This window comes from Tasmannia lanceolata, unplaced genomic scaffold, assembly GCF_043159265.1.
Source record: "Tasmannia lanceolata isolate RefF3 unplaced genomic scaffold, GAP_Taslan_0.1 ptg000011l, whole genome shotgun sequence".
Classification (NCBI taxonomy): domain Eukaryota; kingdom Viridiplantae; phylum Streptophyta; class Magnoliopsida; order Canellales; family Winteraceae; genus Tasmannia; species Tasmannia lanceolata.
In genome coordinates, this window is record NW_027518688.1 from 6,577,065 (window position 1) to 6,595,581 (window position 18,517).

The following is an 18,517-nucleotide window of genomic DNA, read 5'->3' on the forward strand; positions in this document are numbered from 1 at the left end:
GCTTTACAGAATATTAACAAGTAACGACCCAGGCATACCCGAGCCAATTTGAAATACAGAAACTGAAATGACCTAACTACTACTCTCTTCCTTTCCACCACCTTTTGTCTTTACAACTCTCATAATGATTTTGTACCGTTACATCAGTATCTTTTTAAACTTTACGGGTAAAACAACTTTTCTACCAGGGACCAAAGTTGCACCCTGAACTTCTAAACTTCTAGATCTAGCGCAACCCTCCAGGAGGGACTAACAAAACTAGGGTACCCAGACAAGGAAGTCTAAGCGAAAGATAGAATCTCTCAAGCCATGACCATTGAATATTGTTCTGGGAATAGGCAGATAATGTTCCTTAACAGGATTTGCCATCTTCGAATTTTATCAGTGGCCTTCCATGCTTAGGATCTTTCGACGAATTCTACCCCCTCCCCTATATTCCTCCTTTAAATCCTAGCTGATCCAAACAACAGTAATCCTCCTTGTAAACCTGAGCACTCCTCATACGATAGCTACTACTCATGCTTCTTCCCTAACTTTCTTCCCCGCCTCTTTTTCTCTAATCTCCTTTTCTTCCTTATCTCTTGACGCCACTGCTAGAAACATATCTTTGGTTGCTTCCAAGTTCTCATTATAATTAATCCCAAAAAATCTCCCATTGATAAAAAAATCAGCAAATTCATTTGGGACTGGTGCTTCACTCAATAATTCTTCTGGATTACCATCAACCCGCTTTTCCTTACCTTTTGAGACCCCATCGAGCCCTTGAGGTTCTTCCTCCGAGAGGTGATCTTCTTCCTGCCCTACAAAGTCCGGGATAGGATCCGCTTGAGACCGACTGATCTCCAGGTCCCTGATCACAGAACTTCTTCCCTCCTCCCACAGGCGCCGACAAGTGCGCCTTTCCTTTTCTAGTTTTTTGCTAAACATGGGAAGCTCAAGGAGGGGTAGGTGCAATTCCATATCACTCGTCGATTCAAAGTGATTAAGATCGATCCTGGCAGAACTGGAAGAGGTTCTCCTTAGCGTAGCCCAACGCTTCTTTAGCGGGCTAAGTGAAGCCTCGCAGGGGGTGGGAGATTCCTTCCTAGCGTAGCCCAACGCTTCTTTAGCGGGCTAAGTGAAGCCTCGCAGGGGGTGGGAGATTCCTTCCTAGCGTAGCCCAACGCTTCTTTAGCGGGCTAAGTGAAGCCTCGCAGGGGGTGGGAGATTCCTTCCTAGCGTAGCCCAACGCTTCTTTAGCGGGCTAAGTGAAGCCTCGCAGGGGGTGGGAGATTCCTTCCTAGCTAACATTTCATTATAACGCAGATCCTTCAACAACTCAATAGCTCTGGCCTCAAAAGAGAATTCCTCGGCATTGGGGGTATCTCCCCCCGACTCGGACCCTTTGTTGTCATGGCAGGCGAAGAAATATTATCAAAATCTCGAAAAAGCTTCTGAGAGTCTTCGACAAGCCTCCTCTTTCTGTGGTCCTCTTTCCTAAAAATGCCTTTCAATTTTCTTGTGAAAACAGAAAGACCACCTCGAGTGGCTAGCACCCGAGCTTTCGAAATAGTATTTTTATGCGGTAGGTTACCTTTTCCTATACGCGAGGACTGCTCCTTAGAATTTTTACTTCCAAAATTAAATATGTTTTTTTATTTTTAGGGCTCTTTTCTCCTTAGCTGAATTTAGTATACAACTGTCAGTGATATCTTTCCGAAGGGCCTTTCCTTTCACGCCTCGAGCTGAAGCATTTAATGTTTTCGGAGATTATTTGCTTTTAGGCTGATCCCACCTTCCAGACGCAGCAGCCACTCTGCTTTCTGACATTCTAGGCCACATGATGGATGCAGGGCCAGGGAAGGGTTTTTCAAAATTCAAACATGGGCCCACCAACGTCTCCCTGGCCGTATCGCCACCCTCGGGATTAGCGTTCGTCAACATTTTTGGTGGGACCGCCCTCGTCGGGGATCGAATAACAGAACTCTGCTCAGGGCCCTCACAAACAGCCAAATTATCCTTACTGCTGGACTTCCCCATTACCGACATTGCCTGACTATTAATTCTATCCTCAGTAATCGCCTTAACTCCCACAGAGTAAATGCTAGATTCAACTCTTAGGTTAATGGATGAGGGGATAGATTTCCAAAGTGAAGTTAAGATCAGAGCCGAGGCATAGGTCATACAATGATCATAATTACCCGAAAGTTAAGACTGAATCACCTGGCCCATGTGCTGTCCAAGGGTCTCCAGAGTTGTCAAAGACCATGCGTGAAGAGGGATATCATAAAATCTGACCCTAATGGTTCTAGCACCCGTGTTATATGCCGGAAACCAGGGTTGAAGGGCGGAAAGATACCCCTCCCCCCCCCCCCCAAAAGCATCACCTCCACGACTAAAAATGGCGGACGCCTGCAACTTTGTCTCAAAGCAAAAGAGGCTATCCACTGAGTTGATGGAGTAAAGCTTTGGCAGATCCTGAATGCCCCAACATTTTTTAGCCCACTCCCATACGTCTTCTAACAACCATGATCCAGTTTTCAAACTCCCAATAAGACATCTCTTAAGACTCTTCTTTCTCTCCTCCACCAGGGTAATTGGGACTTCAAGTGCCAAAGGTTCTACATGAATATCTGCCTGAGAGGGGCCGGCTTTAGGCTTTAGGCTCCGAGCATTTTCTACAGACATCCTGCGAACCGAAGTTTTTGTATTGACATTTCAAGCACATCCAATTGCTGCCATTGGAGTGCAAGCGTCTGTTAGACTCAGTGGGACGACGACCAGGGATTCTTCGAGCCCCGAACTCCAACCGTCTTGCTCTAGTGTCCTTATCCTCGATACTTCACAGGGACCCCGAGTGGGATCTGGGGGAAGCCCATAGGGGCCGACCCAAGTTTATGTCCTTGCCCAACCAAACTTAAAGTCCTTCGACAACAAATGTTGAGTATCCCCAAAGATTCAAAGGCTTCTAAAGCGGGATATCCTGACTCTATAAAGTTAAGAAAATGGACTACTGTGTGATCAAGGTTGGAACCACACGACCATATAATAGATCCCCCAAAAATCCAGAGCTAGCGGTCGCCGGAGGAAGAATCTGACGACCTCTAAAAACATCTTGAATAGTCATCCTTTTTTTTTCTAACAGTCTCTCTCTACCAAGCCCCTCGCCCTCAAACAGCGGTCGCCGGAGTATATCTCAATACTGTATTTTGATATTTGGACAAAGCCAGTGATGCAAGGGCTTGGGCATCATCTCTTCGAACCTATGTTAGTGGTCCAATCAACAGCTGGTAGGAAATTTCATTTGGATTGCATCTGACAATAATGAGTTTAGTGGCTTAATAGGGTCATTAGACAATTGCTAATAGTTAGGGGCTAAGAAGCGCGGGTACTCTCCGGAGGACCACGTACCCGTGTCGGGTGCGGGTGCTCTTGTGTACTCTTTGGGTGCGTACCGGGTACGCACCCGAGTTTGTGTACGTATCGGGTGCGCACCCGGTTCAAATTAAATCGAAAATTTCAGATTTACAATAGAGGGGATGTCGCAATTAACAAAAGGGGGGTTGAATATATCAAAATATCTATTATATATATATATATATATATATATATATATATATATATATATATCCCGTAATTAAAAACTTAACAACTTAGAAGTAATATTAGATTTTGATAATGTTATTGCTATTTAATTGTTCTCCAATTAAATTGTTTGAATTCTTTAACAAAATATTTATTTTTTTTATTTTATAAATATATAATAAAATAAAAATATATATTATATTCAACGTACCCCCAACGTACCCGTATCCTTTTTTTTTTTTAAATCACGTATCCACGTACCCGTATCGTGTCGTACCCGTATCCGTGCTTCATTGGTTAGGGGTATTTCGGAATTTTCATGTTGTAATGGCTGATATATAAAGCCACTTTCATTTTAGTTAGAGAACAGAAGATTGTATTTTGAAAATAAGAATTAGGGATCTGAGATTCACGCTCTTGGGGGGAACTACAATTTTCGGGGAAAATTTCTTCGAATGAATTCGTTCAAGAAAAGGAGCTCAAAAGCTTGATTTCTTCAAGCATAAGCTCTGGATCTTCAGCTCATCATCTTGTAGTTGTGCAATGAAGCCAAGCATCACCATGCAAGGCTTGATTCTTGAGTTTTTGTAAAGAAATTCCAATCTCAAGCTGCTGATTTGTGCCTAGTGTTGTTTTTGTGTGTTTTTTGTCATGGCAAGTGGACTTTTGCAAATTTTCATTCCGTTAATCTTCAATCAACTCCACATTTGGTAAGATCTATCATATCTGGATCGAAATTTCAAGATTTGAGAGCTGTTTGGGCTGGAATTTAGTGTGACTGAATGAACTACTACAAGCTTCATATGTTGTCTGTTCATGCTTTAATTTGTTAACACAGAAGAATAGATCTAGTTATTAGTGTTATCTTTGTCCAGATCAGTTCATTTTCTAGGAATTCTGCTAGTTAGATACAGAGATTTGATAAGAAAATGAGCTCTCCTAAGGATTGATATGATTTTGCATGCTTGTTGTTTGATAAAATGGCTATGAAAGTAGCTGCTATGTTTTTTTTTTCTCCTTTCCGTGAAGTTCTACAATTCGAGTATGATATTTTGAAGATTGCTAACCATTAGATGCTTTGATTGAGATCAAGTTTGTTGGCAGCCTAGTATCAATTAGAATCTGTTATTGGAATCGTTGTAAGCTCACTTCATTATTTGGTGAATTGAATAACGTGGTAATGTTTTGAGCTTGATCGGAGGCTTTCACTGTTTTACTACTTATAATTGTGTCGTGTTGGCCGATTACATCCACACCGACCACCTTAGAGAGACGCTTCCGCGCCTTGCCCTGCATCAACTTGGTATCAGAGCTAACTTGTAGGGCTTCTCAGTGCTACAAATCCGGGAATAATTATTTGCAGGGTGTTAGCAAGAAATTACAAGCTATACTTGCTAGTTGCTGCCAATACTTTGTTGATCAATGCATTGCTTCATTCTTGTGAGTTTCTGACATTTTCTTGTTGAGGTTTAACATGGCGCCTAGAAGAGATCAAGAGATCAAATCTGCAGCCACCGGTCCTTCTAAGACTTCCAGATATGTGGATAAAAATCAATTTGAGTTTATGATGCAAAGTCAGAAAAATCAGCAAGATCTACTTGCAGCCATTTTGAATTTGGGACAAAGGATGGAAAAATAACCATCCAACGAGCTAGTCCTCCTCCACAAATAGTGGAAGAAGGCATCCAACAAGGGGAGCACAATGAACATGAGAATAGATGGCCGAGGAGGGCAGCTCCAAGGCAAAACATGCATCCTGATGATGATCGACGTTGGGAAGCTGGGATTAAGCTAGAAATTCCGGAATTTCATGGAAATATGGATGCCGAAGAGGTTCTAGATTGGATAGATGCAGCTGAGCAATTGTTTGACTTTAAGGGTGTACCCAATGATAAACAAGTGCCGTTAGTGCCCCACGATTCAAGGGAAGGGCAGCGCGTTGGTGGCAATCGTTGAAGCATCACCGCCGGGAAATGGGTGAGCCAATTTTTCCAAGTTGGAATGACTTAAAGTGGGAAATGAAACGTGAATTTCTCCCATTTAATTTCCAAATGGACTTCTATCATCAGCTCCAAAATCTAAAACAAGGAAACAAGACAGTGATTGAGTACACAAATGACTTTCACAAGCTTGTTGCACGGAATAACCTAAGAGAAACACAAGAGCAGCTACTATACCGCTATATGGGAGGACTGGCCTTCGATATCTGACACTTTACGAGTGTTTGAGTTCACCTCAGTTTCAGCTGTATTCTCCAAGGCTAAACTGCTAGAAGGATCACAAAAGAAGCAACCATATAGAGCTAGTTCCTCTTCTACCAATTATGAGGCTGCCACACCGGTAAAACAAGCTGTCCCTTCATCTTCTACAGCCCCAAAATATACCTACTGCTGTTCCTACGGCTACAACGAGTGTCAATCGTCCCTTCACTCATTCCCAAGCCGCACAAGGCATACCGATGCAAAATTCAGCACCTAGACCACCCGTTAGGTGCATTGGTTGTGGTGAGCTTGGACACTACTTGAGAGAGAGCCCAAAAAAAAAAAACAGCACCTCTACATGCAAGAAGAGACTATTTTGGTTGAGGAAAATGATGGGAAACATATACAAGAAGAAGATATCGAAGCCGAGGAGACATACATACTAGAACCAGATGAAATGGGACCTAGTTTGGTCACAAGGCGGGTGTATTTGACTTCAAAACAAAGAGGAGAGGAACCACTTCGCCACCACATTTTGACCACTAAATGCACTATCAGTGGGCTGCTATGCAAGGTTATAATTGATTCTGGGAGTTGCAACAACGTAGTGACCAATGATGCAGTCCATCGGCTCGGTTTGCAAGCCGTTCCACATCCTTCTCCTTACTCTATGGTTTGGCTCAACAACTCGGATGAGGTACAAGTCTCTAACCAATGTTTGGTGTCTTTTTCATTGGGAAATGCATATGAAGACAATGTGTGGTGTGATATCATAGCCATGGATGCATGCCATCTCCTTTTAGGAAGGCCGTGGCAATATGATAGGCAGGCAATCTATGATGGATTTGGCAACACCTACACATTCCACATTGATAATAAGAAATTTGTTTTGGTGTCTTCTAAGAATGAATAGAGATATAGTGCGAGTGAAAAGATGAAAGGCATTGTGACACTTTCTAGAGAGAAAGTGAAGGAAGAATTGCAAGTTTCTAATGCTAGTAAGAAGGTGCTAGTTCCAAGCAAAAGCATTGAAATTGAAGATCAGTATAAAGTGGACTTAAAGGAGAAGCTTATCGATATGCAAATAGTGAGCGCACTCTTTGATTTAAATGAACAAAGAGTTGAAGAAGAAAGACTTGAGAGTCTATGGATCCTTCCCAAGGGCACTAGAGCGCTCCTTGATGACTTATATGAAGTTTACCCCTTGCCGGAAAGGAGTTCCTTATTTCCTTGGCACAAGATGTCCAGAAGGACTGATGTGTATGTGGATATTACTTCTATCGACTGTTTCCATGCCAAGAAAAGGGTTAAAGAGCAGAAAACATCAAGAAGGCACCTTACATTGTTTGAGAGGGGTTTTGCTAAGAAGAGGGTAAGAAAGAAAGTTGAAATGGTGGACTTTGAACTCGAGGTCGAGTTCTTCCAAGAAGGGGAGAGTCTATGGATCCTTCCCAAGGGCACTAGAGCGCTCCTTGATGACTTATATGAAGTTTACCCCTTGCCGGAAAGGAGTTCCTTATTTCCTTGGCACAAGATGTCCAGAAGGACTGATGTGTATGTGGATATTACTTCTATCGACTGTTTCCATGCCAAGAAAAGGGTTAAAGAGCAGAAAACATCAAGAAGGCACCTTACATTGTTTGAGAGGGGTTTTGCTAAGAAGAGGGTAAGAAAGAAAGTTGAAATGGTGGACTTTGAACTCGAGGTCGAGTTCTTCCAAGAAGGGGAGAGTGATGCAAGGGCTTGGGCATCATCTCTTCGAACCTATGTTAGTGGTCCAATCAACGGCTGGTAGGAAATTTCATTTGGATTGCATTTGACAATAATGAGTTTAGTGGCTTGATAGGGTCATTAGACAGTTGCTAATAGTTAGGGGTATTTTGGAATTTTCATGTTGTAATGGCTGATATATAAAGCCACGTTCATTTTAGTTAGAGAACAGACGATTGAATTTTGAAAATAAGAATTGGGGATCTGAGATTCACGCTCTTGGAGGGAACTCCAATTTTCGGGGAAAATTTCTTCGATTGAATTTGTTCAAGAAAAGGAGCCCAAAAGCTTGATTTATTCAAGCATAAGCTCTGGATCTTCAGCTCATCATCTTGTAGTTGTGCAATGAAGCCAAGCATCACCATCCAAGGCTTGATTTCTGAGTTTTTGTAAGGAAATTCCGATCTCAAGCTGCTGACTTGTGCCTAGTGTTGTTTTTGTGTGTTTTTGTCATGGCAAGTGGACTTTTGCAAATTTTCATTCCGTTAATCTTCAATCAACTCCACATTTGGTAAGATCTATCATATCTGGATCGAAATTTCAAGATTTGAGAGCTGTTTGGGCTGGAATTTAGTGTGACTGAATGAACTACTACAAGCCTCATATGTTATCTGTTCATGCTTTAATTTGCTAACACAGAAGAATAGATCTGGTTGTTAGTGTTATCTTTGTCCAGATCAGTTCATTTTCTAGGAATCTGCTAGTTAGATACAGAGATTTGATAAGCAAATGAGCTCTCCTAAGGATTGATATGATTTTGCATGCTTGTTGTTTGATAAAATGGCTATGAAAGCAGCTGCTTTTTTTTTTTTCCCTTTCCGTGAAGTTCTACAATTCGAGTATGATATTTTGAAGATTGCTAACCATTAGATGCTTTGACTGAGATCAAGTTTGTTGGCAGCCTAGTATCAATTAGAATCTTTTATTGGAATCGTTGTAAGCTCACTTCATTATTTGGTGAATTGAATAACATGGTGATGTTTTTAGCTTGATCAGAGGCTTTCACTGTTTTACTACTTATAATTGTGTCATGTTGGCCGATTACATCCACACCAACCACCTTAAAGAGACGCTTCCGCACCTTGCCCTGCATTAGCCAGCAGTCTTTTCTTCTTTTAATTGGTGAATATCACAATATTTTATGACAAAAACGAAAATATTGCTATAATTTTAAATCTAGGGATTAGTTCGTGATTTTGTCGTTTTATTAAAATGTAGCGATAAAAATGTGATATTTTGAAAATATCGGAGATATTTGTGACATTGGTTTAGAAGAACCCATTACAGACCTGCTCAGCAGCTCTCATACGTAAGAAGGCTTCATTCATAAAGTCTTCACGGGTAAATCCTCCAGCAATTGCAGCAGCACCTCCTCCTCCAACAGCCCACAATATGTTGCGAACACCTTGAAGCCCCTCCTCTCGTCTTATTCTGTGCTCTTCGTCAAGGGGTAAAGCTAGAAGCTCGAGAACACAACGTGGGGTGATCTCTTCCAGTGTTTCATCAATCTGTTTTTGTAGATCCGGTGCAAGGTTACTGGCTCCTTCCTCCTGTATGAGAAAGATCCTCGAAGTCATAAAAGAACAAAAGTCACAAAGTTCATATGAATAAAGAAATACACAACATAGAATGTTGAATATTTATTAAACACGTAAATCAGTGAGATGGAAAAAATTCAACCACTCTTGGAAATTTCAAAATCAGATATAATCCAAAGTTTCCAACTTTTGCATCTCTTTCCCTTGGTGTTTCCAGTCTCAAAGAATGTATAACTTAATGTTTCAAATGGTTATGTATCTAGCAGAACTAGGTTTCCAGAAAAGAAATGATGCCCGCACTCCCTTGCTTTGATATTGGTACTTTTATCTATTTTGAACTTCTGTAGCAGGATTTTGATAGCTTGTTGGGAATTGCACCAGCCAATGATAGAAGTTTAATACTCAGGTTCGATTTTATAAAGCATCACCGATTTCTAAGATGGAAACACAAATTAGGCTGATCCAATTCATTTAAACGAATGCGTGATTATAAAAGGCCTGCAAAGTAATCAAACCTTAGATGATTCCCTAAAAGTCATGAAAATACCTTCATAAAAGGTCAGCTTATTCAGTGCACACCCGTTACAAAAATACCTTTTTCATTTGAAAAATAATGAATCGTAAGATCCACATGATTTATTTGCAGGAAAGAGGAGGAATTGGCAAACCACTTATTCATTCATTGAATAGAGGCGAGAAGGGTGTGGTCTTTCTTTCCTCAGTTGCTTTGGCATAGTGTGGGTAATGCCGGTGACCATTTTGAGCTTTTTAATGGGATGGAATGTTGGACTGCGGTGGAAGTGACAAGATTTCTTTGTAAGATCACTGCAACGGAAGCTGTTGGGAGCTTATGGAATGGCCAAAGCAAGAGGATCTTTGATGAAAAGAGTTCTTGTCCATGGCATTTGGCTCGCGATATAAAGTTAGCAACCTTGCAATGGGGTATCATGATGGAATTTTGGGGTTTATCAGTTGGGAGATTCACAGTAATTGGAAGGACACTGCTAGGAGCCATTTAAGTAAAGAGAAAAATGGTGGGTACATGGGCTCCTTCAACTCCTAATTGTTTAAGGTAAGTTGTTCCAGCATTCGTGGTGTGCTCAGACATGATCGGGGATGGTTGTTAAAGCTTTCTCAAGACCAATCAGTATCAAACATCATTTTAAATTTCCACCGAAACCGACATGAAATGGCCAAAAAAATTTTGTTTCCATCCCCACTAAAATGGCCGAAATGCATAAACCAAAATCATTAGTACAATAGTGATACACTAAATTAATATGAATTACATAATTATATTTATATGAATTTCATGCAAAATGTAGTGTGTATTGTGTATAAATATTTATATGAGTTATCTATGAAATTTGATATGCATTAAATTATCAGACAAGCACAACAGTGAATGTCTGAAGGTATTTAATGGTTTAAACCATTATGGATAGATGTCTTGCTTATGTGATGGTTTCTAAGTGGGTGTTTGAGCTTAATCTAGCATTTACTAAAGTTTCATCTTTAAGTTCTATCATTTGCATATGTTTCCGTAGAAAAACAAATGCCTTCTCGAAGAAGGATCAAGCACAATTTGCACCAAACATCAAAAGAGAATGCAAGAAAACACAATCACACAAAGAGAAGACATGATTTTCACCAAATGTAAAAAGAGAATGCAAGAAAACACAATCACACAAAGAGAAGACATGATTTACGTGGTTCGACAGCATGCCCACATCCACATGAGAAGATTTTCACTATTTCGATCTAGGGTTACAACTTCTTGGCCAAGAAAACACAAAGAAAACCTAGCTACTCGTAACCCTAACACGTAGCTTATATTTCAATGCCACTACATGCAGAATATTACCGAAATACCCTTTAGCGCAATACCATAAATTAAATTTTCCTTCTGGGGCGCTGCCTCGGAAACCCCGGTAGGGGCACACGGCCCCCTGCACCCCCAGCGAGTTGACTGCACATCTCGACCTATGTGCACGTCACGCACATTAATCCATCAATGTCTTATATAATGCCAAAATATTAGACATTTGCACAACAGTTTCCATATGCTTCCTTGATTTTACAACATTTCCAGCCAAGACTAAAATGTTTCGGTTTCCGTGGGGTCCGAAATTGAAATTGAAACCGAAACCGAAATTTAAAACCTTGGAATCAAAGACTCCAAATATAATGTTTGAGTAGATATTGTAACTATAGATTTAGACTTTGATTGCGGGAAATGAAAGTTCGTTTGAGAATAAGCGTCAGTGAATGCTAAATGAAGGTTTGTTTGGATTAATCTTGAAAACCAACAAGCGTCAAGGGAAATGAAAGTTCCTGCAAATCTAGCGTTTGAGAAGATATTGTAACAGTAGAGCTAGGTTTTGAGAGGACTAATCCTTCGGAAGTCCTTTGAGCGTGTGAAATTGCAGTTTCTGTTTAGATCTTAGAAAATCTCAAATATTTCCGTGAGAAACATTGGAGTTAGGCGACTCAAACCAAGAATAAAGTATGTTTCAATAAAACCTAGTGTACTACTCAGTTTTTCTAGACTTGAGAAGCATTTTGTATCAACTTTGATAATTGATTTATGGTTGGAAGTAGGATTTGCATGTAATTTGGATATGTTGCTTGCAATTTGGATTTAATGTTGGTTGGAATTTGGATTGGTTTATATGCTGGTTGCATTCGAGTTGCTTATATTTGTTTGGGGTTGGAACCTAGATTTGCTTGTTCTTAGATTTGAGAAACATTGAAAATAAATTATTAAAACTTATTTATAAGTGTCACTAAACTTTCACAATTATTTCATTTTTTGTATTTTTTTACTCACTTGTGCTTCCCCGTCACTTCCCTTGACGCTCCTCGCTTCTTCCCTTCCCGAGTGCCCTCGCTTCCCACATTGGCAACTGTGCTATCGAGTATAAACAACAAACTTGAACTGCGATATTATGACCATTTGAGGACGATTATAGAGAATCAAAGAGGCTGCTGAGATCTAGTCTTATTGCACACAAAATCCAGGAATATAATCCACATTGTCACATGATGAATCCAAGCAATCTCTTATGTTCAGTTGTCGTTCATAAATAAGAATCCTTGTTCAGGACAAACCTTTCCCATGCTCAAACAAGGTATTAATAGATTTCTCTCTAGTTCGAATTCTAGATATGGACTTCACAATAAAAGGATGATATGGAATTCAGATTTAAAACCCACAGTAATTGGAAGTGATTCCGCATTTAAACCACCCGGAAATTTGGCGTAAACTTGTTCTCGACTTCCACCTAGATAAAGTGCAGAAAATTTTCCAATTGATTTAGAAACTACTATCCAATCCTTAAATGACACCCACATTGTGTACAGATCGGAAATCATGAATCCAAGATGGTTAAGATCGTGTTATTAGTAAGAAACTCCAATAATAGATAAAAAATTGGCCAAGTAAATCCAACCAAACATTAGATAATCGCAAGTAAATTAATGAAATTATGCAAGAAGTATGGAGAAGATGAAAGAAGAAAGAATATAGGATGTTCAACGTAACAGAAGGGATAGAAGGTTTTTCAAGGAGGTAGAGGAAAGGAATCACATGCTTCTGGGAGATTGGCGATGCTCAAAGTGCAGATTTTTTTAATTTTGTAGGAGAGTTGCCTGCTAGTGTTACGGAAAGATCTGGTCAAGCACCGACCAAAACTATCCCTAGAGAAATGGTATGAACCTTGATGATACCTCGACAGCAACTATGGCTTCTCTTCCATCTCCCGTGCTAACCCACTCCGAGGATTCCCCCTTTGGTTCAGATCGTTGACCATAACAGCTCGTATAGGCCTCCGGTTAGACCGAATCCCTCGACCTTGCCCTCGATTGGACCGAAGATCACTCAGAGCATTAAGCATGTAAAGTGCTTCAAGGAAACTATTTGGGATGTTCTGGAAAATCAATGGTCGACGTCTCTCAGCATTCGGATACACCAGGTCGGATCACCTGATCATTAACATACTGGGGGACGTCAACTAGTGTGATGTTATAAACTTAGGGAAGCTAAAGCCTAATTTCCCTTTCGCAGTTTTAGATAGCTAGAAGAACAGACACGATGGCCTTATTAAAGATGTTTGGTGGGAGTCCCTCACGCTTGGTATTTGGAAGCCTTTGCCAAGAGAGGCACAAGATTCAGGAGAGTGGTGGCTCACGACCGATCATGTAGCTTTGGTTTCAGGTTCGAGGTCAGTCGGCTCTGTACCAAAACCTCTGAATTCTACCCCAGCGACCAGGTTTTCCCAATAAGGGTCAACGAAGAGACTAACTGGGTTTGGGCGAAGATCGCGATCTTCATTGCTTTAAGCCCTAGAGAGTTCTGGTTTGGGTAGGAGAGATAGCTGCCTCAGAGATTTTCCTTCGACAGATGGCCGATAGTTGCTAGTTGAGGTTGTGCAGGGACAAGTTGAGAAAGAAGATCAATCAGCCCAAGGAAGGGAGGCCCTCTCAAAGACCATAGTTATGAAGTTGGGTCACTCTTTGATCGAGGATGAGACCATGGAACAGGTGGGTCCAACCACCTTTGCTTTGAATAATGATCAAGGTACGAACGGGGCGATTGCGTCCTGTGTATTCAGAGATCCTTTGGTATAGGATGGCTACCGCTTGATTTCAAATTTTATATCTCAACACCCGATTCCTGCCTTTTCGTCTGGTTTTCTCCTACAAGTACTATCTTCGTCGGCGCATTTTGCACATGACGGTGTATTTGTGGCAACTTTAAATTACGACCGCAGGCAGGAGGATCACAATGATCGTCAAGTGGCCCCGAGAGACCCCCACTCCCTCATGCAGTGGTGGTTTAGATCAGTTCGTAGCTACCCGAGGCATGTTCCTCTGCTGGGTTTGGGCCTGGACAAGCAAAGTTTTACTATCTTTTGGCCTGACATGGACTAAATCTACTATGGCCGTGCGTATTGGGGGGACGGGGCATCTAAAAACAGTGGTCCCAGACCTAGTTGACCTTTACAACTTCCTATTTTGGAACCTAGGTGCCTTTCATTGTCTGTGGGAGTGGCAGTGAACCTGTGTGTCTTCCTCCACCTTTCTCTGCCATTACAGCTTTACGATCCCCTAACCCCCAACAAGTGTTCATCTTTTGAGACGGAGAAACGCACCTCGACACCTAGGCGATCCCATCTTAGAGGCTCGACAGCCATAGAAGATTGCTATCATCCCATTGTACCTCCAACGTGGAGAAAGCCACCACCTCTAGGTCCTCAATCATCTCAAGTAAGCATATACTCTAGTACAAATTTGGTTGGATGTTCTCATGTTTCTGTGTTACCAAAAGTTTGCACAAGTGGACATGATGTCTAGGTAGAAAGAATGGACCATCCCGCTTCACCACCTCGATCCAGATGTTATTGTTCTGGACTCTGCGTTGGATACGAATTTGAAGAATAGTGTGGCCCGCTATAATAATCAAGAAATAGACTCTAAAGCTTTAGGTAGGGATTTGAATCTAAGTGATTTAACAATTGTTAAAGCAATGGATGATAAAATCAGACAGTTGGATTGGATAGAGTCGAATGATGATCGAAGCTTTGCTGTAGACAAATTGTAGGAAGAAATTAGCGATCTTGTGGACTTCCATGTTATGGTTGTTAGTAGAAATTTGGGCCTTTCTTTTACGAGATTGGAAAAGGAAATGAGAGGTTCATAAGAGAAAATATATAGAATTGAGTTTTGAGAGGTAGGTTTTGTAGAATCATTATTTTTATGATTACTGCACAATTGCTCAACATTACCAAATTTCGCCAGTTCTAGGTGATTTCTCTCATCAAGATCTACTTTTTTTACGTGACATTAGTGGAGAATTAGCCAATATGTAATTGTGAGCAGAAAACACCCTTTTTCTCAAGATTTTCTTTCTAGCTTTAATGTTGAAAATAAAATGTGATTTTTCCCATTTCCTTTGTATTGCTTCGAGTTACTTTGCATTGTATTAGTGTCAAGAGAATATTGTGGCTGTTATATGGAAAAAAGGAGTGCATTAATGGTCCTTAATGAATATGGCAGAATTGTACCATATCTTGTTAATTAGATACAAAAGAAAGTACATCAGTCAACTCATCAACACGGTACAATAGATGTGTTGCATATAATTGGATGGAATGCAAAGTTACATTCATTAGGTATGCAAAGTTGCTTTGATTAGGTGGGAGAGTAGAAATGCTAGATAGTGTTACAATCTACCAGCCCATGCCTATGTTCTCATTTCCACAAGAAGAAAAAAGGTTTGAAACAATTAGGGCAACCATGTGTGATCCAATGACAACGAAAGAAAGAATACCGTGGTAGGTTTGGAGATTTTCCAGCATAATAGTTAAAGGGGCTTTTATGACACCATTTTCACAGATAACTTGCTAACATCTTGTTGTCATAAAATACACTATGGTCAAAGATTCACGAAAGCCAAATAGGAGAAATCCTAGGTTACTCAAAACAACTCCCTCCTAGGATACTTGTATAACTCCAATTATCAAAAAACAACTCCCTCCTAGGATACTTGTATAACTCCAATTATCAAAAAACAACTCCCTCCTAGGATACTTGTATAACTCCAATTATCAAAAAAACAACTCCCATGTGCCATGAGACGTGATAAATATCCTATCTGATGTTCAAGAAAAAGCTAGGCAAATCATAGATGATGGTAAATCAATCAACTTTGAGCTCCAATGCAATAATCATTGTTTTGGTTACCAGTTGTGGCCTGAGCAAAGATGGTTACAACTGAAATACGAATTATATGTATTACATTCCATACTCTAGAAATATTTAAAACCAAGACGAACATTTACCGAAAAGATTGCAGGGCAAATTCTACAAATTGGGTATCATATAAGTATATACCAAACGATCGTTAACACTACCTGTAAAAGCTTCAGAGCCCTCTCCAGCACTTCGCAGCTCCAAATGAAATCTGGCGGGGACAAAGCCATTGCATCCCTCGATTGATCCACATATGCAAGTGCCATTGCCAATACAACATCTTGCTTAAATGATTTGGGAAGCCTCTCGCGCAACAGGCCCTGACCAATCTGAAGCACCATTTCCATCTCCCCAGCTTCTTGGAGCACACACAGAGCTCCGGGAACCTGAAGATGCAGAAAAAGAAAAGAAAACCACCCATGTGATTCCCCATTACAAAAAGCTCGAAAAAAAAGAAGAAGCAGAGAATGTTGACAAACACCAATTACTCCAAAAGCTTAAGCCGTTGGAGATGACATTATTTAATCTTTTATACTTTAACACTCCCCCTCACGTGTGGCCCCTCTTTTTAGGGTTGGCCTACACATGGCACATGTGGCCACTCTTTTGAGTTGGCCATTACATGTGGATTTTTAATATCAAGGAGTTCTGAACCCTGGTCCTTTGCTCTGATACCATGAGAAACAACCAATTACTCCAAAAGCTTAAGCCGTTGGAGATGGCGTTATTTAATCTTTTGTACTTTAACAAATGTGAATGTAATTGGAATGTCAAAAGGAGAACCTTATCCCAAGGAACGTCGGTCAAGAGAGTGGCATCTTCATCTTCTAGGAGGCCCTGATTGTAGTCGCCTCTAGAGCGGGGATCGGAAAGGGTGTCGCAAGCAGCCTGAAGAATCTGCCTTCTGCTGATGAGAGCTTCTTGGCTGAATCCATCCTGGGGTGGTCTGGAAATCTTAGCATCATAAGCTCTCCTTATCCCATCACCCAAGAAGTGGGTTTCAGCCCCCAATACCTGCAATGACAAAAAAAGGCAAACAATAAAGAAAAAAAAACACCTCAACAAGGGAGCAGAATGCATTTATCAAAAACCCAATATAAAACAGAAGTGGGTTTCACCTCCCAATACCTGCAATGACAAAGAAAAGGCTAAAAAAAAAAAGAACCCCTCACCAAGAAGATGAGCATACATCTACCTAAACCCTAAACCCTAAAATATAAGTGGGTTTCATCCCCCAATACCTGGAATGAAAAAAATAATAATAAAAATCAGCTCACCAAGAGGAGGAGCATACATTTATCAGAAAGAAGAAAGATGAGAGCATACATTTACCTAAACCCTAACCCTAAAATATAAGTGGGTTCCATCCCCCAATACCTGGAATAAGAAAATTTTCAACTCACCCAGAGAAGGTGCAAACAATTATGAGAAAGAACAATATAGAATAGAATAAAGAATACCTGATAGAAATCAATGGGGAGAGGAATCTTTCTTTCAGGAGTTTGTGGGAGAGGAGAAGAAAGTAGGGTTGGGGAAGAAGAGAAGGTATCAGTGGTGGGGAGGAAGTAGAAATCGCCGAGAAGGCGATCGGCCCATTTGCTAGAGTTGCTGCTATCTTGAGCACTACTAACCCCTTTAGAGAATGATATTATTTTACCACTGTATGGACGGTGATGGTCAGAATTGGTGGTTTTGGTATTGGGTCTGTAGAGGGAATTTCTCTGTGGAAGCAATGTTGGGGAGGAGAGACCAATACCGAGGTGTTGGAACACTTCCATTTCTATACATCTGAAAACAAAGGATGAAGAAAATAGGGAAGACAATGATGATGATGGATGGGTATCCTTGTGATTCTGTTCAGCTGTTGGATTATATATATATATATATATATATATATATATATATATATATATATATATATATATATATATATATATATATATATATAATCAATTTAATTTGTAAAATGTTGATTCCGAAAACTAAGATCCGTTGTAGTCTAGTTGGTTAGGATAGTCGGCTCTCACCCGAGAGACCCGGGTTCAAGTCTCGGCGACAGAAAGTAAATTTTAACAACTATATATATATTTTTTTAACGGTAATTTTTCGTTTACTTATTTTATGTAGAATTTAGTTGGTAGAAACTGATGAAAAATAGATATTAGTTGCAGACATGGTTTTAAATTTCGGTTTCGGCTAAAATTTCATACTTATCTGAAACCGAAATTTTAGCCGAAATTCCGTACGGAAATTCCAATTTTTTTGGGACGAAATTTCGAGAAAATATTATTTTATTATGAATTTCGACGAAATTTCCAAAAGTTCGAACGAAATTTTGTAGATTTTGGAAATTTCGGTTTCGGTACGTTTCAAAATTTCTGTCCGAAATTTCGGATTTCGGTCGAAATTTAAAACCATGGTTGTAGACAAAGTGAAAAAGGATGTCTTATTCATTTAATTCATCTGAGGTGGCAATTCTCAAGTGCAAAAGCCAACTGTGAATTTGCTTTCCACAAAATTGGCTAGCACATCCCTTCTAAAAATAAAAAAAGTACATCTTCACACCTTATACGGGATTTGCTAGGGTCCATCGTAGAAGGCATTTCGCGAATGGTATGTTGCATGTCAGACCAGCCATCTCGTGAATGAAGACAACAGCTTTTGTCTCCATGTATGAAGTGGCTGGTCAGA

General features: G+C 40.3%; 1 protein-coding gene across 1 annotated transcript in view; it reads right to left on the reverse strand.

Moving 5' to 3' along the window:
* Positions 1 to 17,694, reverse strand: part of ARC6 (Chaperone DnaJ-domain superfamily protein) — a 28,068-nt gene extending 10,374 nt beyond the window's left edge. The window contains exons 1-4 of the mRNA XM_077390347.1: positions 17,287 to 17,694; positions 16,610 to 16,840; positions 15,988 to 16,212; positions 8,825 to 9,085 (exon numbers count right to left, since the gene is read on the reverse strand). Of these exons, the coding sequence (XP_077246462.1) occupies positions 8,825 to 9,085; positions 15,988 to 16,212; positions 16,610 to 16,840; positions 17,287 to 17,604 (1,035 nt within the window). The 5' untranslated portion in view covers positions 17,605 to 17,694. The remainder of the gene's footprint in view (positions 1 to 8,824; positions 9,086 to 15,987; positions 16,213 to 16,609; positions 16,841 to 17,286) is intronic.
* Positions 17,695 to 18,517: the final 823 nt, after the last annotated feature.